General features: G+C 38.0%; 1 protein-coding gene across 2 annotated transcripts in view; it reads right to left on the reverse strand.

The window, feature by feature from the left end:
- Positions 1-26,450, reverse strand: part of LOC133539128 (mineralocorticoid receptor-like) — a 249,890-nt gene that overhangs the window by 15,931 nt on the left and 207,509 nt on the right. For both annotated transcript variants that reach the window (XR_009803193.1, XM_061881223.1), the window contains exons 4-5: positions 5,666-5,782; positions 5,265-5,594 (exon numbers count right to left, since the gene is read on the reverse strand). Coding sequence is in view for 1 of the 2 variants with exons in the window: in XM_061881223.1 (XP_061737207.1) it covers positions 5,265-5,594; positions 5,666-5,782 (447 nt within the window). In the remaining variant the exon portion in view is untranslated. The remainder of the gene's footprint in view (positions 1-5,264; positions 5,595-5,665; positions 5,783-26,450) is intronic.

The raw sequence follows: 26,450 nt of genomic DNA on the forward strand, positions 1-26,450 counted from the left end.
TTTTATCTTTGCGGTAAATATTGGACACAATGTGTTGAGAAAAAAAAAAGAAATAAAAACATCTATTACCTGTGAATAGATCTGTGTCTTTCTATTTATGTACTTGTTGCGGACCGACACAGGTAAAAAAGTTTGGTTAGCCATGTGACATTATTAGAATGTCGTGTTTTTGTTAATATTTTGTATTTTTGTTTTTGTCGTGTTTTTGTTAATATATATATATATATATACACATACATACATACATACATACATATATATATATATATATATATATACTGTGTATATATATATATATACACACATACATACATATATATACTGTGTAAATATATATATATATATATATATATATATACATATATATATATATATACATACATACATACATATAATATATATGTATATATATATACATACATATATATATATATATATATATATATAAATATATATATATAAATATATATACATGTATATATATATAAATATAACTATATATACATATATATATGTATACATATATATATATATATATATATATATATATATATATATATATATATATATATATATATATATATATATATATATATATATATATATATATATATAGATCTAATGATGACAATGTTTAACTGAACTAGCAAAAATTATAACTATGTGTTTCCTATGTATTTACTTGTTGCTGGCCGCCACAAGTAAAAAAAAGTTTGGTTAGCCATGTGTTTTCACATGTGTGACATTATCAGTATGTCAAGTTTTTTGTTATAATTATATTTGAAAAATATACATCTAATGATTACAATGTTTACATGTGAACCAGCAAAAAAATCCAACTGTGTTTTTCTATATATTTACTTGTGGCGGGCCGCCACAAATAAAACATTTTTGGCACGTGTGACATTATTGGTATGTCAGGTTTTTTGTTATAATAATATCAAAAATTCAAATAGCCATGTGTTGTCATCCTGGCCAAATGGCATCTTCATATTCTTCATATTCTGAGTCCCTCCCAGCAAAAAGCTGCAGGGATTTCACTGATCAGTGCGACGCCACGCAGAGAAGATGTACACAAATAGAAAGGAAGCGTGCCAGACTCTCAATCAATGCCTGGCAAGAAGCTCCATGTGTGCCAACAACAACAACAACAACAACAACAACAACAACAACAACAACAACAAGACAACAGGCAAGTGAGGACAGCGGTAAGAAATATTTCAGTCACAGTGGTAGCAGACAGTGTGTGCTAATCATGTGTCTGCTAGTCAATACCTGCTCACTCAATTTATATGTGACACTGCATGCATGCACATATTTATATGTGACACTACATGCATGCACATATGTATATGTGACACTACATGCATGCACATATTTATATGTGACACTACATGCATGCACATATTTATATGTGACACTACATGCATGCACATATTTATATGTGACACTACATGCATGCACATATTTATATGTGACACTACATGCATGCACATACTTATATGTGACACTGCATGCATGCACATATTTATATGTGACACTACATGCATGCACATATTTATATGTGACACTACATGCATGCACATATTTATATGTGACACTGCATGCATGCACATATTTATATGTGACACTGCATGCATGCACATACTTATATGTGACACTACATGCATGCACATATTCATATGTGACACTACATGCATGCACATATTTATATGTGACACTACATGCATGCACATATTTATATGTGACACTGCATGCATGCACATATTTATATGTGACACTACATGCATGCACATATTTATATGTGACACTACATGCATGCACATATTTATATGTGACACTACATGCATGCACATACTTATATGTGACACTGCATGCATGCACATATTTATATGTGACACTACATGCATGCACATATTTATATGTGACACTACATGCATGCACATATTTATATGTGACACTACATGCATGCACATATGTATATGTGACACTACATGCACATATTTATATGTGACACTACATGCATGCACATATTTATATGTGACACTACATGCACATATTTAAGTGACACTACGTTTATGCACATATTTATATGTGACACTGCATACATGCACATATTTATATGTGACACCGCATGCATGCATATATTTATATGTGACACTGCATGCATGCACATATTTACATGTGACACTGCATGCATGCACATATTTACATGTGACACTGCATGCATGCACATATTTATATGTGACACTACATGCATGCACATATTTATATGTGACACTGCATGCATGCACATATTTACATGTGACACTGCATGCATGCACATATTTACATGTGACACTGCATGCATGCACATATTTATATGTGACACTACATGCACATATTTATGTGAAACTACGTGCATGCACATATTCATGTGTGACACTACATGCACATATCTATATGTGACACTACATGCACATATTTATATGTGACACTACATGCATGCACATATTTATATGTGACACTACATGCATGCACATACTTATATGTGACACTACATGCATGCACATATTTATATGTGACACTACATGCATGCACATATTTATATGTGACACTACATGCATGCACATATTTATATGTGACACTACATGCATGCACATATTTATATGTGACACTACATGCATGCACATATTTATATGTGACACTACATGCATGCACATATTTATGTGACACTACATGCATGCACATATTTATATGTGACACTACATGCATGCACATATGTATATGTGACACTACATGCATGCACATATGTATATGTGACACTACATGCATGCACATATGTATATGTGACACTACATGCACATATTTATATGTGACACTACATGCATGCACATATTTATATGTGACACTACATGCACATATTTAAGTGACACTACGTTTATGCACATATTTATATGTGACACTGCATACATGCACATATTTATATGTGACACCGCATGCATGCATATATTTATATGTGACACTGCATGCATGCACATATTTACATGTGACACTGCATGCATGCACATATTTACATGTGACATTGCATGCATGCACATATTTATATGTGACACTACATGCATGCACATATTTATATGTGACACTGCATGCATGCACATATTTACATGTGACACTGCATGCATGCACATATTTACATGTGACACTGCATGCATGCACATATTTATATGTGACACTACATGCACATATTTATGTGAAACTACGTGCATGCACATATTCATGTGTGACACTACATGCACATATCTATATGTGACACTACATGCACATACCTATATGTGACATTACGTGCATGCACATATTTACATGTGACACTACATGCACATATTTATATGTGACACTACATGCACATATTTATATGTGACACTACATGCACATATTTATATGTGACACTACATGCACATATTTATATTTTCACATGCTGTTGCGCATATACAAACATTTTTTAATCAATAATGAATACAGTTAATAATACATTCATTAAATTAGTAAAATTGTCTCTCACGTGTTTACTATCATCTGTGGGGCATCTTTTAATGTGACGCATCATGGCCAAAAATAAAAAAACATTCCAAATGACTTCACTCTTGTAAATCCTCATTTCAAATTGGTGCAGGATGTGATTGTGATGGCAATCTCATTTTAGGATATTTTCTCGAGCTAACGATGGAAAGGTAGAGGTGTGACAACGGCAGGAAAGAAGCATGACATCTTCAGGATATTTTGGGGAATGACATATGTTTACTTGACATGATTTAGGACTGACTGGGTCTATTTACAGTGGAACATATTGTTTCCCTATGGAAGTAGCAAGGATCTTATTACACCTTAAATTATGGTTATATATATATATACATATATATATATATATATATATATATATATATATATATATATATATATATATAGACTGTACATGTGACCTGTGTGCTCTATTTATGTTTATCTTTTCATTTTAGTACCAATGTTCATATGTTTTTTGTTTCATCAATGAATTTGCACTAAATGGCTTTGTTTGCAATTTTGTTGTACAATGACAATATATATATATATATATATATATATATATATATATATATATATATATACGATCTTTATATCTTATATATATATATATATCTTTATATGATATATATATATATATATATATATATATATATATATGTGTGTACATACATACATACATATATACGTACATACTGTACATATAGACATGTATATATACATACATTTATATGTATATATACATGTATATATAAATATATACATGAATATATAGACATATATATTTGTATACATGTATATATACGTATATGTATATATACACACATGTATATACAGTACATATATCGCCCGATTGTAGCTGAGATAGGCGCTAGCGCCCCCCACGACCCAAAAAGGGAATAAGCGGTAGAAAATGGATGGCTGGATATACAGTACATATATATATATATATATATATATATATACACATGTATATATACATATACATATATATTTATAGACATAAATACATGTATATATACATGTATATACACATGTATATAAATACACATATATACATGTACATATATATATGTATACATACATACACATATATATGTAAGTATGTATACATGCATATGTACATATATACATGTACATATATGTATTTATATATATATGCAAGTATATGTATGTATGGAATGTACAGTATGTATATATATACGTATATGTATGTATATATGTACATATATGTATGTATGTATATATGTACGTATGTATACTGTGTTTATATATATATATATATATATACATACCTGTATAAATAATTGTAAATTTGTAAACACTGATACTTACAGAACAATTTATAATATTTGTAGTAAGGATATATTTAAATGAGCTATTGTAATAATAATTATTATTAATTATACATTATTTTTACACGTGAAAAATCATTAAAGCTGCCTTATTATTATTACTATAAATAGTTTTATCACATTTGTATACCTGTTCATCATGAATAAAATATGTACTTTTAAGAATAAATATCCTTAATTGCACAAGATCCAAACGGATTAATTTGAATTAAATGTGTGACATTTAGAAGAGAAAAAAAAAATGTTTATTTAATGTTTAAATATTTGGAAGAATTTCCATCCTTTTTCAGTAGTTGCATGACGTCAGTTTAAGGTGACTTGCTGGCTGTATTGAGGGCGTGGTGTGCAGGCGGGAGCGGGGTCACTCACCTGGAAGTACTTTGGCCCACTTGACCAGGCGGACCATCTGCTTGCCGGCCAAGCAGTTGAGGCTGGACAGCAGGTGGTCGCTGGTGTCGGGCTGCGTGTTGTCGAAGCCCGAGTACACCTCTTCGGGCTCGATGAGCTCCAGCACGCTGCAGATGGAGGGCGGCAGGAAAGGTGTGACCGCCCCGAGGCCGTGCGGCACCAAGGTGGTGCTGGCCGGCGCGCTCAGCTCCTTCTCCGAGGGCAGGAAGTCGCCTCCCACGCCGCCCGTTTGAGGCTCCTTGGCGTCCTCGCCGACGCTCTTTAACTTCACCAACTTCTTGGACTTGCGAGCTGTGTGGGTGGACATATTCATGTCAACACGATCTCTGACGCGGACGTCCTGCCAAAAGAAAGAGCCTCACCTCCGAGGTTCATCCCGGCCTGAAGGCACTTGCGTACGCGGCACGCCGGGCAGTTTTTCCTTCGGATCTTGTCGATGATGCAGTCGTTCCTGCCGGCGCAGAGATAGTTGTGCTGGCCTGCAGGGTTTACAACAAAAACAAGAAGACGGTAAGCAATGTTCGGGGGAAAAAGGTGCAGCGCCCCACCGCCTCCAGCAGATGGCACTGTTTGTTACACAAATACATTAAAAAGTTGCTCTTTTCCCACATTTTTTTCTTCTCTGCGATGAAAAAAAAATAGTCTAATAACTCCAGTCCAGTAGGCTAAGAACCCTTAAACTAGGTGCGTCCAAAGTGCGGCCTGGGGGCCATTTGTGGCCCGCGGGTAATTTTTTAACGGCCCTAAGCACATTTTAAAAATACGATTAAAAAAATGAAAAAGTGGTATAAAAGAGTAAACAGGTTAAATGTGACAAGAAAATGTTGCAAAGTTTACTCTAATACAGGGGTAGGGAACCTATGGCTCTAGAGCCAGATAAATGATAAATAAATGGGTTGTACTTGTATAGCGCTTTTCTACCTTCAAGGTACTCAAAGCGCTTTGACACTACTTCCACATTTACACACACATTCACACACTGATGGAGGCGCCAACCAGCACCCATCAGGAGCAAGGGTGAAGTGTCTTGCTCAGGACACAACGGACGTGACGAGGTTGGTACTAGGTGGGAATTGAACCAGCGACGCTCGGGTTGCGCACGGCCACTCTCCCCACTGCGCCACGCCGTCAGATGTGGCTCTTTTGATGACTGCATCTGGCTCTCGGATAAATCTGAGCTGACATTCCTTAACACGATAAGTAATGAATAATTCCACTTGAAATCACAGTGTTAAAAATAACGTTCAAAATATAAAACATCCTCATGCTTTTTTATGTTCAAGAAGTTGTGTTAATGTCAAAGTAGTAATTTATTTATTATTGGTTAGTGTTGGGCTTGCCCTCCTGGGGGTTCTTCAGACCACCAAGCACCGACATGAGTACCCTTTTCAGGGTTACATTATTGTTTTATTTTTCAATAAGTCTCTCAGTTGCTTTCCAGCAATTGTATTTTTCTCTTTCGTTCTGGCTCGCGCTCTGGCTCCTGCCCCGACCCTATCTCTCCTCCTGGCTGCTGCTTATAACAGAGCGACAGGTGATTAGATAACAAGGCCCAGGTGGGTTGTCTACGCACCTGTCGCTGATTTCGAGGCCGGTTCTGGCACACCCAAGTTTGCTGCAGGCCCACAGGCCACGCCCCCACCACAGTTAGCTTCAGAATAACAATGTTATTACAAAGAATAAGAGACCTATTATACTCTAGAAATGTTGGTGTTACTTAAAAATGCACACATTTAGTTGTGTTCAGTGTTATAAAAATATTATATGGCACTTACGGAAATACATTTTTAAATATTTGGCTTTCAGGGCTCTCTCAGCCATAAAGGTTCCCGACCCCTGCTCTAATAACACAAAGCTGCCATGGAGGATGTTATTTTCTTTAATCAAAATCAATGTCACATTAAATATTCCACTTTGAGATATTGTGGGGGGAAAATGTTGCATATTTTGTGTTTGCCATATAAAAAACATTTTTTGTTCCAAAGAAGGGCCTAATAAGAACAAACAAAAAACCTAAACAACAATAAAAGTTATTATTGACAGATGGATCTGAAGTTGATCTGAAGATGATTGTTTAAAGTAAACAGTAAAAAAAAAAAAAGTTTTTTTTATTTTTAATGACCCTTTTGGATCCCCAATAATTTTAGTGCGATTTTTTGTGTGTCATTGCTGAAAAAAATAATAACAAATTGAAATCAATGGTGTTATGTGTTGACATTTTTAAGGCTCCAATTATTCTATAATCTCAAATATTCCACTTTAAAATTCTATTGGGGAAAACTATTGCCTATTTTGTGTTTTTTTCCATAACAAAACAGGGTTTTCATTGACAAAAAGAGCATACAACTTAAATCTTTAAAAACTTTATATTGACAGATAGACCTAATGTTGATCTAGATCAGTGGTTCTCAAATGGGGGTACTTGAAGGTATGCCAAGGGGTACGTGAGATTTTTTTTAAAATATTCTAAAAATAGCAACAATTCAAAAATCCTTTATAAATATATTTATTGAATAATACTTCAACAAAATATGAATGTAAGTTCATAAAGTGTGAAAAGAAATGAAACAATGCAATATTCAGTGTTGGCAGCTAGATTTTTTGTGGACATGTTCCATAAATATTGATGTAAAAGATTTATTTTATTTGTGAAGAAATGTTTAGAAGTAAGTTGATGAATCCAGATGGATCTCTATTACAATCCCCAAAGAGGGCTCTTTAAGTTGATGATTACTTCTATGTGGAGAAATCTGCATTTATAATTGAATCACTCGTTTATTTTTCAACAAGTTTTTAGTTATTTTTATATCTCTTTTTCCAAATAGTTCAAGAAAGACCACTACAAATGAGCAATATTTTGCACTGTTATACAATTTAATAAATCAGAAACTGATAACATAGTGCTGTATTTTACTTCTGTATCTCTTTTTTTCCACCAAAAATGCTTTGCTCTGATTAGGGGGTACTTGAATTAAAAAAATGTTAACTGGGGGTACATCACTGAAAGAAGGTTGAGAACCACTGCAGAGAAAGCATTGAAAGAAGAGGAGGTGAGAAAATGCCAACCTGTGCTGGCATGTTGGACATGAATGACCTGTGTAATGCCAGTCTGATGCCAACAACAGTCTGATGTCAACAACACCCAGAAATAGGTAGTGTAGACCATGGGGTGTCCAAAGTGCAGGAAGCAGACTAAAAGAGAAAAACTATCCATCCATCCATTTTCTACCGCTTATCCCCTTTGGGGTCGATGGTGCCTATCTCAGCTACAATCGGGCGGAATGTGGCATACCTCCCGGACAAGTCGCCATCTCATCGCAGGGCCTTTCCTGAATACTTACTCAAGTCATTCATTGTAATCATGTTTTGTGGATATTTGATGACTATTGTATATTAAGTTCAATTACTCATACTTGAGTCCAGTTTTTGTCTACACCAGGGGTGTCCAAACTTTTTCCACTAAGGGCCGCCCACTGAAAAATCAAAGCAAGCAGAAGCCATTTTAAATGTTTTTATTTCAAAAAACAATACAATATATCAATCAATCAATCAATCAATCAATCAATGTTTACTTATATATCACTAGTGTCTCAAAGGGCTGCACAAACCACTACAACATCCTCGGTAGGCCCACATAAGGGCAAGGAAAACTCACACCCAGTGGGACGTCGGTGACAATGATGACTATGAGAACCTTGGAGAGGAGGAAAGCAATGGATGTCGAGCGGGTCTAACATGATACTGTGAAAGTTCAATCCACAATGGATCCAACACAGTCGCGAGAGTCCAGTCCAAAGCGGATCCAACACAGCAACTGATGACATAGTGCTGTATTTTACTTCTTTATCTCTGTCACGCCTGTAAGTTTATGTTTTGGTTTTGGTCAGGTAATGTTTAGTTTTTGGGACATTTTAGTTCTGTCTTGGCACTTCCTGGTTTGTTTTCGTCTCCATGCCAACTCACCTGTCATGTCACGTCCTTTTTCTCAGCCTCACACCTGTTTTCACTAATGATCACGGCTACTTAAGTCACTCTTTTTCTTGTCTTCATTCTGGGATCTTCACACTCGTACACACGCTACCCATGCTGCACCTTCTTCGCGCCCTCGTTTATCTACTTCATGCCTTGCTACACTGTTCATTTTGATCCACGTAAGTTTTGTATTTATGCCACGGTGCACTCTTTTGTTTCATGTCTTTGGTCTTGCCGTCGTGCTGTTTAAGTTTATAGTTAAATTGTCTTTCATGCCATTGAGCAAGTGTTTTTGTTTTCCCTGTTTTGTATATATTATATAATAAACAACTATGTACTCACGTCCACGCCTCGCCCGTGTTGTTCACACGGGGTACATCACTGAAAAAAGGTTGAGAACCACTGATCTAGAGATTTAAACCTTGAAGAACAATAATACAAAATAATGACACATCTTAAATATTTTTTTGACTAAAATCCTTTGGGGTCCCTGGGATCAAGCCTGAGTGGAGGCCTAAATGTATATTTTTACACATATATACACAAACAATTAAACAAGGCGACACGGTAAAGAATCTGGGTATTATCTTTGACCCAACTCTCTCCTTTGAGGCACACATTAAAAGCGTTACTAAAACGGCCTTCTTTCATCTCCGTAATATCGCTAAAATTCGCTCCATTCTGTCCACTAAAGACGCTGAGATCATTATCCATGCGTTTGTTACGTCTCGTCTCGACTACTGTAACGTATTATTTTGGGGTCTCCCCATGTCTAGCATTAAAAGATTACAGTTGGTACAAAATGTGTCTGCTAGACTTTTGACAAGAACAAGAAAGTTTGATCACATTACGCCTGTACTGTATATACCTTTATATACATATATACATACATATATACCTATACTGTATATACCTTTATATACATATATACATACATATATACCTATACTGGCTCACCAGCACTGGCTTCCTGTGCACTTAAGATGTGACTTTAAGGTTTTACTACTTACGTATAAAATACTACACGGTCTAGCTCCATCCTATCTTGCTGATTGTATTGTACCATATGTCCCGGCAAGAAATCTGCGTTCAAAGGACTCCGGCTTATTAGTGATTCCCAAAGCCCAAAAAAAGTCTGCGGGCTATAGAGCGTTTTCATTCCGGGCTCCAGTACTCTGGAATGCCCTCCCGGTAACAGTTCGAGATGCTACCTCAGTAGAAGCATTTATGTCTCACCTTAAAACTCATTTGTATACTCTAGCCTTTAAATAGACTCCCTTTTTAGACCAGTTGATCTGCCGTTTCTTTTCTTTTTCTTCTATGTCCCACTCTCCCTTGTGGATGGGGTCCGGTCCGATCCGGTGGCCATGTACTGCTTGCCTGTGTATCGGCCGGGGCCATCTCTGCGCTGCTGATCCGCCTCCGCTTGGGATGGTTTCCTGCTGGCTCCGCTTTGAACGGGACTCTCGCTGCTGTGTTGGATCCGCTTTGGACTGGACTCTCGCGACTGTGTTGGATCCATTGTGGATTGAACTTTCACAGTATCATGTTAGACCCGCTCGACATCCATTGCTTTCCTCCTCTCCAAGGTTCTCATAGTCATCATTGTCACCGACGTCCCACTGGGTGTGAGTTTTCCTTGCCCTTATGTGGGCCTACCGAGGATGTCGTGGTGGTTTGTGCAGCCCTTTGAGACACTAGTGATTTAGGGCTATATAAGTAAACATTGATTGATTGATTGATATATTGTATTGGTTTTTGAAATAAAAACATTTAAAATGGCTTCTGCTTGCTTTGATTTTTCAGTGGGCGGCCCTTAGTGGAAAAAGTTTGGACACCCCTGGTGTAGACAAAAACTGGACTCAAGTATGAGTAATTGAACTTAATATACAGTAGTCATCAAATATCCACAAAACATGATTACAATTAATGACTTGAGTAAGTATTCAGGAAAGGCCCTGCGATGAGATGGCGACTTGTCCGGGAGGTATGCCACATTCCGCCCGATTGTAGCTGAGATAGGCACCAGCGACCCCAAAGGGGATAAGCGGTAGAAAATGGATGGATGGATAGTTTTTCTCTTTCAGTCTGCTTCCTGCACTTTGGACACCCCATGGTCTACACTACCTATTTCTGGGTGTTGTTGACATCAGACTGTTGTTGGCATCAGACTGGCATTACACAGGTCATTCATGTCCAACATGCCAGCACAGGTTGGCATTTTCTCACCTCCTCTTCTTTCAATGAATGCTTTCTCTGCAGTGGTTCTCAACCTTTTTTCAGTGATGTACCCCCTGTGAACATGTTTTTAATTCAAGTACCCCCTAATCAGAGCAAAGCATTTTTGGTTGAAAAAAAGAGATAAAGAAGTAAAATACAGCACTATGTCATCAGTTTCTCATTTATTAAATTGTATAACAGTGCAAAATATTGCTCATTTGTAGTCTTTCTTGAACTATTTGGAAAAAAAGATATAAAAATAAATGAAAACTAGTTGAAAAATAAACAAGTGATTCAATTCTAAATGCAGATTTCTCCACATAGAAGTAATCATCAACTTAAAGAGCCCTCTTTGGGGATTGTAATAGAGATCCATCTGGATTCATCAACTTACTTCTAAACATTTCTTCACCAAAAATTAATCTTTAACATCAATATTTATGGAACATGTCCACAAAAAATCTAGCTGTCAACACTGAATATTGCATTGTTGCATTTCCTTTCACAGTTTATGAACTTACATTCATATTTTGTTGAAGTATTATTCAATAAATATATTTATAAAGGATTTTTGAATTGTTGCTATTTTTAGAATATTTAAAAAAAATCTCCCGTCCCCCTTGGCATACCTTCAAGTACCCCCATTTGAGAACCACTGATCTACTGCCACTAAAGCGAAATCGTGTCATGACTCGGATGACGGATCATGACAGTCTATTATGTATGAACCCTAAGAGTAAGTAGTTACTGAGCGGTACTAAGAAATTCAAATAGTACAGCGTAGCTTCAAGAGGTAGTCACCTGTTTGGTTGTCACTTCACAGGTTGTCACTATTTGGGTCCCATATCAACCTTAAAAAAGTCAATGACTTGACTATAAAAGTGGGTGACATTGTTATCACCAGGAAAGATGAGGTCACCTCTCTAGCTTCCATTCTAGAGGCTAATCTTTCCTGTGATAAAATGGCAACCAAGGTCATCAAAAAGGTCAACCAAAGAACGAGATTCTTTGGTCAACAAAAGCACCTTGAGGATTCTAGCAGGAACTCTCATTTAAGATGTGACTTTAAGGTTTTACTACTTACGTATAAAATACTACACGGTCTAGCTCCATCCTATCTTGCCGATTGTATTGTACCATATGTCCCGGCAAGAAATCTGCCTTCAAAGGACTCCGGCTTGTTAGTGATTCCCAAAGCCCAAAAAAAGTCTGCGGGCTATAGAGCGTTTTCCGTTCGGGCTCCAGTACTCTGGAATGCCCTCCCGGTAACAGTTCGCGATGCCACCTCAGTAGAAGCATTTAAGTCTCACCTTAAAACTCATTTGTATACTCTAGCCTTTAAATAGACTCCCTTTTTAGACCAGTTGATCTGCCGTTTCTTTTCTTTTTCTTCTATGTCCCACTCTCCCTTGTGGAGGGGGTCCGGTCCGATCCGGTGGCCATGTACTGCTCGCCTGTGTATCGGCTGGGGACATCTCTGCGCTGCTGATCCGCCTCCGCTTGTGATGGTTTCCTGCTGGCTCCGCTGTGAACAGGACTCTCGCTGCTGTGTTGGATCCGCTTTGGACTGGACTCTCGCGACTGTGTTGGATCCATTGTGGATTGAACTTTCACAGTATCATGTTAGACCCGCTCGACATCCATTGCTTTCCTCCTCTCCAAGGTTCTCATAGTCATCATTGTCACCGACGTCCCACTGGGTGTGAGTTTTCCTTGCCCTTATGTGGGCCTACCGAGGATGTCGTAGTGGTTTGTGCAGCCCTTTGAGACACTAGTGATTTAGGGCTATATAAGTAAACATTGATTGATTGATTGATTGATTGATTGAACCCTTTTTCTATTACGCTTGCACCTCCTGGTACCCCAGCACCTCCAAAACCCTCAAATCTAGACTCCAAACATCCCAGAATAAGCTAATCCGGTTACTTTTAGACCTCCACCCCAGATTACACCTCAATCCAACCCACTTCTCCAAAGTGGGCTGGCTCAGGGTGGAGGACAGAGTAAAACAACTTGCACTGAGCCTAGTCTATAAAATCCACTACAGCTCCTTGATCCCGAAGTACATGTCAAACTACTTCCTTAACGTAAATGACCGCCATAACCACAACACCAGGGGGAGCTCCACAAACCACGTTAAACCCAGATTCCCGTCTAACAAAGGTCTTAACTCATTCTCCTTCTATGCCACATCAATGTGGAATGCACTCCCAACAGGTATAAAAGTAAGTGCATCTCTATATTCCTTCAAAAGCGCTCTAAAACAACACCTCCAGGCAACTTCAACCCTTTACTAATACCCTCCTCCATTCACATCCCATCTCCCCGGATTATAAACAACTCAAATGTACTTCTAATGTATATACTTGTTCTTATGCTATGTGAACTCACTATGTTCTCTGCTGGCTGTACATATCCTACTAAATAAGACCTACACTGTTTCAATGTCCACATTTCTCTGTTGATGCAATTGTTGATGACTGAAGTTCTGATATCAACCAAAGCTCCTCATCCCACCCCCCGGATTGTAAATAATGTAAATAATTCAATGTATATACTATGATGATTAACTTGTGTGACGACTGTATTATGTTGATAGTATATATTTGTACCATGAATTGATTAAACAAGTTGAAAAACGTATTGGGGTGTTACCATTTAGTGGTCAATTGTACGGAATATGTACTGAACTGTGCAAACTACTAATAAAAGTATCAAGCAATCAATCAAAAGGTGTGCTTGAAGCTCATGCAGAGAATGCCAAGAGTGTGCAAAGCAGTAATCAGAGCAAAGGGTGGCTATTTTGAAGGAACTAGAACAGGGGTCACCAACGCAGGTCGCCCGTAAGGACCAGATGAGTCGCCCGCTGGCCTGTTCTAAAAATAGCTCAAATAGCAGCACTTACCAGTGAGCTGCCTCTCTTTTTTAAATTGTATTTATTTACTAGCAAGCTGGTCTCGCTTTGCTGGACATTTTTAATTCTAAGAGAGACAAAACTCAAATAGAATTTGAAAATCCAAGAAAATATTTGAAAGACTTGGTCTTCACTTGTTTAAATAAATTCATTTATTTTTTTACTTTGCTTCTTATAACTTTCAGAAAGACAATTTTAGAGAAACAATACAACCTTAAAAATGATTTTAGGATTTTTAAACACATATACCTTTTTACCTTTTAAATTCCTTCCTCTTCTTTCCTGACAATTTAAATCAATGTTCAAGTAAATTTATTTTTTTTATTGTAAAGAATAATAAATATATTTTTATTTCATTCTTCATTTTAGCTTCTGTTTTTATGACAAAGAATATTTGTGAAATATTTCTTCAAACTTATTATGATAAAAATTCAAAAAAAAATTATTCTGGCCAATCTAGAAAATCTTTAGAATCAAATTTAAATCTTATTTCAAAGTCTTTTGAATTTCTTTTAAAATTTTTGTTCTGGAAAATCTAGAAGAAATAATGATTTGTCTTTGTTAGAAATATAGCTTGGTCCAATTTGTTATATATTCTAACAAAGTGCAGATTGGATTTTAACTTATTTTAAACATGTCATCAAAATTCTAAAATTAATCTTAATCAGGAAAAATTACTAATGATGTTCAATAAAAAATTTCTTTTTTTTTTCCAAAACGATTGGAATTAGTTAGTTTTTCTGTTCTTTTTTATTTGGGTTGAATTTTGAATTTTAAAGAGTTGGAATTGAAGATAAACTATGTTTCAAAATGTAATTTCTATTTTTTTCGTGTTTTCTCCTCTTTTAAACCGTTCAATTAAGTGTTTTTTTCATCATTTATTTTCGACAAAAAACCTTCCATAAAATGGAAAAAAATGTATGACGGAATGACAGACAGAAGTACCCATTTTTTATATATATATATAGATTTATTTATTAAAGGTAATTTGAGCAAATTGTCTATTTCTGGCAATTTATTGAAGTGTGTATCAAACTGGTAGCCCTTGGCATTAATCAGTACCCAAGAAGTAGCTCTTGCTTTCAAAAAGGTTGCTGACCCCTGCACTAGAATATGTTTTTTCGCCTTTTTTTGTTAAGTACATAAGTCCTCATGTGTTCATTCATAGTTGTGATGTGACAATCTCCAATGTAAATAACTACAGAAGACAGACTTGAGGAGGAGGTGTGTCCTCCACTGTATTCCTCCTCCAAACATGAGTGATGTCACCAAGTGTTTGGCGGCAGGTCAACAAGCTGCACGGCGGTAAATAATTCAACAAATTGTGATGTATTTTTAGTGCAGCCTGCTCTAACGATGTTGTGTGTGTGTGTGTGTGTGTGTGTGTGTGTGTGTGTGTGTGTGCTGCACAGCCGTGACAGGCGCCTGGTAGAAGAGTCTGGAAGGAAGTAGACAGTGATGCTAACACGTCTGGCTCGACCTGCACACTCCCTCACTTCTTCTTCTTCTACCACTACTAGCGCGCCCTGCTCGCCATCCATCGCTGTTTCTTTTTTTTCTTCTCCAGACTCAGAGCGCCATACGCCTACACACACATATACAGTCACACACACACACATGCACACATACATGTACACACAAACACACACAAACGTACGTATACACACACACGTACACACACTCAAGAACACACACACACACGTACACTCATGCACACACACGTACACACACACCCACCCACCTACACTTGCACACACGTAAACACACACGTACACACAAGTTGATGCCGCTCCACTTGGCAATTTACGCGCACACACACACACACACACACACAAATTGATGCCGCTCCACTTAGCAATTTACACACACACACACACACACACACACACACACACACACACACACACACACACACGCACACGCACACACACACACACATGTACACATACATGTACACGCAAACACACACAAACGTACGTATACACACACACCTACACACACACACGTACACACACACATACACTCATGCACACACACGTACACACACACCCACCCACCTACACTTGCACACACGTAAACACACACGTACACACAAGTTGATGCCGCTCCACTTGGCAATTTACGCGCACACACACAGACACACACACACACACACACTTGTACACACAAACACACATGTACACGTACACACGTACGTATACACACACGTACACATACATGTACACACAAACACACACACATGTACACATACACACACACACACACACACACACACACGTACACATACATGTACACGCAAACACACACAAACGTACGTATACACACACACCTACACGCACACACGTACACACACACACACACGTACACACACACCCACCCACCTACACTGGCACACACATAAACACACACGTACACACAAGTTGATGCCGCTCCACTTGGCAATTTACGCGCACACACACACACACACACACACACACACACGTACACACACACCCACCCACCTACACTTGCACACACGTACACACAAGTTGATGCCGCTCCACTTGGCAATTTACGCGCGCACACACAGACACACACACACACACACACACACTTGTACACACAAACACACATGTACACGTACACACGTACGTATACACACACGTACACATACATGTACACACAAACACACACACATGTACACATACACACACACAAACACACACACACACACAAATTGATGCCGCTCCACTTAGCAATTTACACACACACACACACACACACACACGTACACACACACCCACCCACCTACACTTGCACACACGTAAACACACACGTACACACAAGTTGATGCCGCTCCACTTGGCAATTTACGCGCACACACACACACACACACACACACACACACACACACACTTGTACACACAAACACACATGTACACATACACACGTACGTATACACACACGTACACATAAATGTACACACAAACACACACACACATGTACACATACGTACGTATACACACACACGTACACATACATGTACACACAAACACACACACACACGTACACACGCACACACGTACGTATACACACACACCTGCACATACATGTACACACAAACACACACACGTACACACGCACACACGTACGTATACACACACACCTGCACATACATGTACACACAAACACACACACGTACACACGCACACACGTACGTATACACACACACACGCACACACGTATACACACACACGTACACACAAGTTGATGCCGCTCCACTTGGCAATTTACACACACGCACATGCACACATACACACGCATGCACGCACACACACACACACACACACACACGCACGCACGCACACACACACACATACGCCTACACACACATATACAGTCATACACACAAACACACACACACACACACAGTAGAGTCCCGACCCCGGTAGCCCTCCAGCGCGGTGACCTCTGACCTGGCTCTACGTAGGGTGCATATTGAAGGTGTGTGTAGTTGTGAGTGTGTGCAGCTCACATTGTGTTGCTGCTAGCGCAATATTTGCATTCACGTACCAACGTGTGTGTGTGTGTGTGCGTGTGTGTGTGTGTGTGTGTGTGCGTGCGTGTGCGCCAAAAGCCGAGGGAGCGAGCTGCAGGAGGAGAGGCAGCAGCTGTAGCCCCGCCACTATTTCTGGCAAAGTCACATGACCTGTTACATAAGCCCATTTTTCCTGCTCTAAAAAACCGTAAACTGCGACACACACACACACACACACACACACACACACACACACACACACACACAGGAAACAACACAGCGGCTGACTGTCCCGCCTTCCAAACGACCCCCCCCACTTGTCTCACACACACACACACACACACACACACACACACACACACACACACACACACACACACACACACACACACACACACACACACACACACACACACACACACATATTGGACTGGACTGGGATGGTTAAACACGGCGAAGTTGTGGAGCGATCCGAGCGAGGACGTGACGAGCTGAGAAGCTAATTGGCGCTGCAAAAGTTGAGTTGTGTGATAACAAACAGGCGTCCTGGGGTCATGCAGGACGGCACCGTGGAACAACAACAACAAGCCAGGTGGTCACCATAAACAACAACAAGCCAGGTGGTCACCATAAACAACAACAAGCCAGGTGGTCACCATAAACAACAACAAGCCAGGTGGTCACCATAAACAACAACAAGCCAGGTGGTCACCATAAACAACAATAACAAGCCAGGTGGTCAACATAAACAACAACAAGCCAGGTGGTCACCATAAACAACAACAAGCCAGGTGGTCACCATGAACAACAACAAGCCAGGTGGTCACCATAAACAACAATAACAAGCCAGGTGGTCAACATAAACAACAACAAGCCAGGTGGTCACCATAAACAACAATAACAAGCCAGGTGGTCACCATAAACAACAACAAGCCAGGTGGTCACCATAAACAACAACAAGCCAGGTGGTCACCATAAACAACAACAAGCCAGGTGGTCGCCATAAACAACAACAAGCCAGGTGGTCACCATAAACAACAATAACAAGCCAGGTGGTCACCATAAACAACAACAAGCCAGGTGGTCACCATAAACAACAACAAGCCAGGTGGTCACCATAAACAACAACAAGCCAGGTGGTCACCATAAACAACAACAACAAGCCAGGTGGTCACCATAAATGACAACAACAAGCCAGGTGGTCACCATAAACAACAACAAGCCAGGTGGTCACCATAAAAAAAAAAAAACAGGTGGTCAGCATAAACAACAACAAGCCAGGTGGTCACCATAAACAACAACAAGCCAGGTGGTCACCATAAACAACAACAACAAGCCAGGTGGTCACCATAAACAACAACAAGCCAGGTGGTCACCATAAACAACAACAACAAGCCAGGTGGTCACCATAAACAACAACAAGCCAGGTGGTCACCATAAACAACAACAAACCAGGTGGTCACCATAAACAACAACAAGCCAGGTGGTCACCATAAACAACAACAACAAGCCAGGTGGTCACCATAAACAACAACAATCCAGGTGGTCACCATAAACAACAACAAGCCAGGTGGTCAGCATAAACAACAACAAGCCAAGTGTTCACCATAAACAACAACAAGCCAGGTGATCACCATAAACAACAACAACAAGCCAGGTGGTCACCATAAACAACAACAAGCCAGGTGGTCACCATAAACAACAACAACAAGCCAGGTGGTCACCATAAACAACAACAACAAGCCAGGTGGTCACCATAAACAACAACAAGCCAGGTGGTCACCATAAACAACAATAACAAGCCAGGTGGTCACCATAAACAACAACAAGCCAGGTGGTCACCATAAACAACAATAACAAGCCAGGTGGTCACCATAAACAACAACAAGCCAGGTGGTCACCATAAACAACAACAAGCCAGGTGGTCACCATAAACAACAACACCAAGCCAGGTGGTCACCATAAATGACAACAACAAGCCAGGTGGTCACCATAAACAACAACAAGCCAGGTGGTCACCATAAACAACAACAACAAGCCAGGTGGTCACCATAAACAACAACAACAAGCCAGGTGGTCACCATAAACAACAACAAGCCAGGTGGTCACCATAAACAACAACAAGCCAGGTGGTCACCATAAACAACAACAAGCCAGGTGGTCACCATAAACAACAACAAGCCAGGTGGTCACCATATACAACACCAAGCCAGGTGGTCACCATAAACAACAACAAGCCAGGTGGTCACCATAAACAACAACAACAAGCCAGGTGGTCACCATAAATGACAACAACAAGCCAGGTGGTCACCATAAACAACAACAAGCCAGGTGGTCACCATAAACAACAACAAGCCAGGTGGTCACCATAAACAACAACAAGCCAGGTGGTCACCATAAACAACAACAACAAGCCAGGTGGTCACCATAAATGACAACAACAAGCCAGGTGGTCACCATAAACAACAACAAGCCAGGTGGTCACCATAAACAACACCAAGCCAGGTGGTCACCATAAACAACAACAAGCCAGGTGGTCACCATAAATGACAACAACAAGCCAGGTGGTCACCATAAATGACAACAACAAGCCAGGTGGTCACCATAAACAATAACAAGCCAGGTGGTCACCATAAATGACAACAAGCCAGGTGGTCACCATAAACAACAACAAGCCAGGTGGTCACCATAAACAACAACAACAAGCCAGGTGGTCACCATAAATGACAACAACAAGCCAGGTGGTCACCATAAACAACAACAAGCCAGGTGGTCACCATAAACAACAACAACAAGCCAGGTGGTCACCATAAATGACAACAACAAGCCAGGTGGTCACCATAAACAACAACAAGCCAGGTGGTCACCATAAACAACAACAAGCCAGGTGGTCACCATAAACAACAACAACAAGCCAGGTGGTCACCATAAATGACAACAACAAGCCAGGTGGTCACCATAAACAACAACAAGCCAGGTGGTCACCATAAACAACAACACGCCAGGTGGTCAGCATAAACAACAAAAACAAGCCAGGTGGTCACCATAAACAACAACAAGCCAGGTGGTCACCATAAACAACAACAAGCCAGGTGGTCACCATAAACAACAACAACAAGCCAGGTGGTCACCATAAACAACAACAAGCCAGGTGGTCACCATAAACAACAACAAGCCAGGTGGTCACCATAAACAACAACAAGCCAGGTGGTCAGCATAAACAACAACAAGCCAGGTGGTCACCATAAACAACAACAAGCCAGGTGGTCACCATAAACAACAACAAGCCAGGTGGTCACCATAAACAACAACAAACCAGGTGGTCACCATAAATGACAACAACAAGCCAGGTGGTCACCATAAACAACAACAAGCCAGGTGGTCACCATAAACAACAACAAGCCAGGTGGTCACCATAAACAACAACAAGCCAGGTGGTCAGCATAAACAACAACAAACCAGGTGGTCAGCATAAACAACAACAAGCCAGGTGGTCAACATAAAGTGATGAAGACACACAACAGTCCTCATGTACATCAACACTAAATATGACACGTCTTTCTTTTATTTAACTCAAACGTACCGTCTTGCAAGCTGTAAAAAGGACATAATTAGTCCTTCAAATGTGCTTGTAATCAGACATTGTTTTCAGTATATTTATTTAAATATACCAAAAATAATGTCTGATTACAAAAAAATGTACATTATTTTTTGGTATATTTATCTAAATATACTGAAAACTATGTCTGATTACGAGAAAATTTGAATTTTTTTTTTCAGTATATTTATCTAAATATACGGGAAAAAATTGTCTGTTTACAAGAAAATTTGAAATTATATTCGGCATCATTACATAAACATACCAAAAATAATGTCACATTTTCTTGTAATCAGACATTATTTTTGGTATATTTAGATAAATATACCGAAAACTATGTCTGATTACAAGAAAATGTGACATTATTTTGGAATAACTATCTAAATATACTGAAAATAATGTCTGATTACAAGACAATTTGACATTATTTTTGGTCTATCTAAATAGACCAAAAATAATGTCAAATTTTCCTTGTAATCAGACATTATTTTTGGTATATTTATGTAAATATAGTGAAAATATTATATTTAATATATTTATCTAAATATACCAAAAATAATATATTTAAAATATTTATCTATTTATCTAAATGTACCAAAAATAATGTAAAATTTTCTTGCAATCAGACACTATTTTTGGTATGTTTGGATAAATATACCAAAAATAATGTCAAATTTTCTTGTAAAATTTGACATTATTTTTGGTATATTTAAATAAATATACTGAAAACTGTCTGATTACAAGAAAATTGGACATTTTTTTCGGTATATTTTGATAAATATACCAAAAATAATGTAAAATTTTACAAGAAAATTTGACTTTTTTTTTTGGTATACTTATCTTAATATACCAAAAAGAAATGTCAAATTTTCTTGTAATCAGACATCATTTTTGGTATAATTAGATAAATATACCAAAAATAATGTTACATTTTCTTGTAATCAGACATTATTTTCGGTATATTTAAATAAATATACCGAAAATAATGTCTGATTACAAGAAAATGTGAAAGAGTATATGAATAAGAAGCCATAATGAACCTTTTTGAGCAGCGCATAATTCGGTATGGATTTTGACTATAAATACAATATATAAAAATAAATACAATTTATAAAATATATAATTAATTAGTATTTTTTTTCATTAGATTGAAGTTAATTATCCACTTTATGTTTGTATGTCAGGTTGTGTGCAAAGTTAGCAAATTAGGGGGTAAAGCTGAAATAACATTTTTTGGGGGGTGTTATTTAGTTTTTTGTAATGACGTTTTTAATTACTATATCATTTATGAAATGTAAGTTATGTTCCCCATTTTTTTTCGTACCACAGAAAATATATTATCTTGTAATAATACTAAAATGTTGTACCCTTAAAAAAATATGGCTCGAATATATTCATTCTTTTGCTTTTATATGTATTTATTTATAACATTTTTTTTTTCCAAAAATAAAGTAAAATAGCATAATTATTATTGGAAAAAAAATCATTAAAAACATGTACTCTATTTATTCAAGGCAAGTATAATTACTAAATACATATTAAATGTATGAATTTATAGTTATTTCTCCAGAAAACAACAACCGATGACATAACTGTCAGCAAAACTGGATTTAAACATAAACATATCTTATTAGGGGTGTCAAAAAATAAAAATAATAATCAAAATTAATTTTGAGTCTCAATAGATTTAAAAATAATTAAATACAGTTATTATAATTAGTCTTACAAATTTTCCTGTAATCAGACATTATTTTCAGTATATTTAGGTAAATATACTGAAAATAATGTCTGATTACAAGAAAATTTGAAAGCGTGTATGAATAAAAAGACATAATGAACCAGTGGCCTAGTGGTTAGAGTGTCCGCCCTGAGATGGGTAGGTTGTGAGTTCGAACCCCGGCCGAGTCATACCAAAGACTATAAAAAATGGGAGCCATCACCTCCCTGCTTGGCACTCAGCATCAAGGCTTGGAATTGGGGGTTGAATCGCCAAAAATGATTCCCGGGCGCGGCCACTGCTGCTGCTCACTGCTCCCCTCACCTCCCAGGGGGTGATCAAGGGGATGGGTCAAATGCAGAGAATAATTTTGCCACACCTAGTGTGTGTGTGACAATCATTGCTACTTAATTTAACTTTTTGAGCAGAGCATAATTAGGTATGGAATTTGACTATAAATACAATAAAATACGTAATTAATTCGGAATTATTTTTTGTTCATATGATTGAAGTTAATTATCAACATAATGTTTCATGTCATGTCGTGTGCAAAATTAGCAGATTAGGGGGTCAAGCTGGATTACATTTTTTGGGGGGCGTTATTTAGTTTTTTTCTGATGCTTTTTATTACTATATAATCCTATTCGGTATTTTAAATGTAAGTTTTTTTTTCCTAGCAAAGTAAATATATCATCTTGTAATAATACAACAATTTTTAAAAAATACGTCTTAAATTTATTCATTCATTTGTTTTTATATATATGTATTTATTCATAGTATTTTCTTTTTTTTTTCCAGAAACAGTCCAAAATAGCATGAATTAATAAAAAATACATAAAAAAAAATGCACTCTATTTATTTAAGGACAATATAATTATGAAATATATATTCAATTCATGAATTTATAGTTATTTCTCCAAAAAATAACAACCGATGACACAGTTGTCAGTAAAACTGAATTAACAACATAAACATATCGCCCAAAAAATAAAATAAAAACAATTCTAATTAATTGCGATTAATTAAAAATAAAAGTACATATTTATTTATTTTCAACCGGTCTACATCAGGGCACCCTCAGCCACTCCCACATTATTTATCACCACAATACTCACGATCGGAGCCGAGGATGTCGTCGTGGCTTGTGCAGCCCTTTGAGACACTTGCCATTAAGGGCTATATAAATAAACTTAGATTAACTCACAAGGGCCTCCTGTATTTTATAGTTTGCTACTGTGTGCTAATAAAAAAAACCTGAAAGATCTTCAATCAGAGCCACGTTGAAGTTGTGTTAAGCTGCTTTTGATTCCTGCCGCCAACAAACACACTAATAAAACATTTCACCCAACGCCTCAAGCATAATTGACACTCTTATTTGAAAACACGGTTTATTACATAACCTTGCAGACGTTTTATAAAAAGGAAGACTTGTCAAGTGTTGATGTTTGTGTTGTTACATCACAGGGGAAGGCAACCACCGCTCCTCAAATAAAAGAGTACAACGATCCCTGCGGTCACGAACAAAGCGTTTGTCGCAATGAACCGTTGTTGTCGCTGAACAACATCCGACATTGGTCGTGGAATGCAGTCAAAAGACGCCACACAAGGAAGGGTGAAAGAAAAATGTATCAAATTAATAACAAAGGTCGTCTAATGCAGATAAACTATATATTTATATATATATACATATATATGTATACGTTTATACATATATATAATATATATACAAAAATACATACATATATATATATACATACATACACATATACACCAATATATACATATATATATATACACATATATATACAAACATATATACACATATACATATGTATACACACAAACATATTTATACACACACACACACACGTATATACACGTGTATATATACAAACCCCGTTTCCATATGAGTTGGGAAATTGTGTTAGATGTAAATATAAACAGAATACAATGATTTGCAAATCCTTTTCAACCCATATTCAGTTGAATGTGCTACAAAGACAACATATTTGATGTTCAAACTCATAAACTTTATTTTTTTTTTCAAATAATAATTAACTTAAAATTTCATGGCTGCAACACGTGCCAAAGTAGTTGGGAAAGGGCATGTTCACCACTGTGTTACATCACCTTTTCTTTTAACAACACTCAATAAACGTTTGGGAACTGAGGAAACTGATTGTTGAAGCTTTGAAAGTGGAATTCTTTACCAATTCTTGCTTAAGTTGTTCAACAGTCCGGGGTCTCCGCTGTCGTATTTTACGCTTCATAATGCACTACACATTTTCCATGGGAGACAGGTCTGGACTGCAGGCGGGCCAGGAAAGTACCCGCACTCTTTTACTAAGAAGCCACGCTGTTGTAACACGTGGCTTGGCATTGTTTTGCTGAAATAAGCAGGGGCGTCCATGATAACGTTGCTTGGATGACAACATATGTTGCTCCAAAACCTGTATGGACCATCCATCCATTTTCTACCGCTTACTCCCTTTTGGGGTCGCGGGGGGCGCTGGCGCCTATCTCAGCTACAATCGGGTACACCCTGGACAAGTCGCCACCTCATCGCAGGGCCAACACAGATAGACAGACAACATTCACGCTCACATTCACACACTAAGGACCATTTAGTGTTGCCAATCAACCTATCCCCAGGTGCATGTTTTTGGAAGTGGGAGGAAGCCGGAGTACCCGGAGGGAACCCACGCATTCACGGGGAGAACATGCAAACTCCACACAGAAAGATCCCGAGCCTGGATTTGAACGCAGGACTGCAGGAACTTGGTATTGTGAGGCAGACACACTAAACCCTCTGCCACCGTGAAGCCCGTATGGACCATTCAGCATTAATGGTGCCTTCACAGATGTGTAAGTTACCCATGCCTTGGGCACTAATGCACCCCCATACCATCACACATGCTGGCTTTTCAACTTTGCGCCTATAACAATCCGGATGGTTATTTTCCTCTTTGTTCCAGAGGACACCACCTCCACAGTTTCCAAATATAATTTGAAATGTGGACTCGTCAGACCACAGAACACTTTTCCACTTTGCATCAGTCCATCTTAGATGAGCTCGGGCCCAGCGAAGCCGGCAGCGTTCCTGGGTGTTGTTGATAAATGGCTTTCGCTTTGCATAGTAGAATTTTAACTTGCACTTACAGATGTAGCGACCAACTGTAGTTACTGACAGTGGTTTTATGAAGTGTTCC

The sequence above is a fragment of the Nerophis ophidion genome, linkage group LG20 (assembly GCF_033978795.1).
Source record: "Nerophis ophidion isolate RoL-2023_Sa linkage group LG20, RoL_Noph_v1.0, whole genome shotgun sequence".
Lineage (NCBI taxonomy): Eukaryota > Metazoa > Chordata > Actinopteri > Syngnathiformes > Syngnathidae > Nerophis > Nerophis ophidion.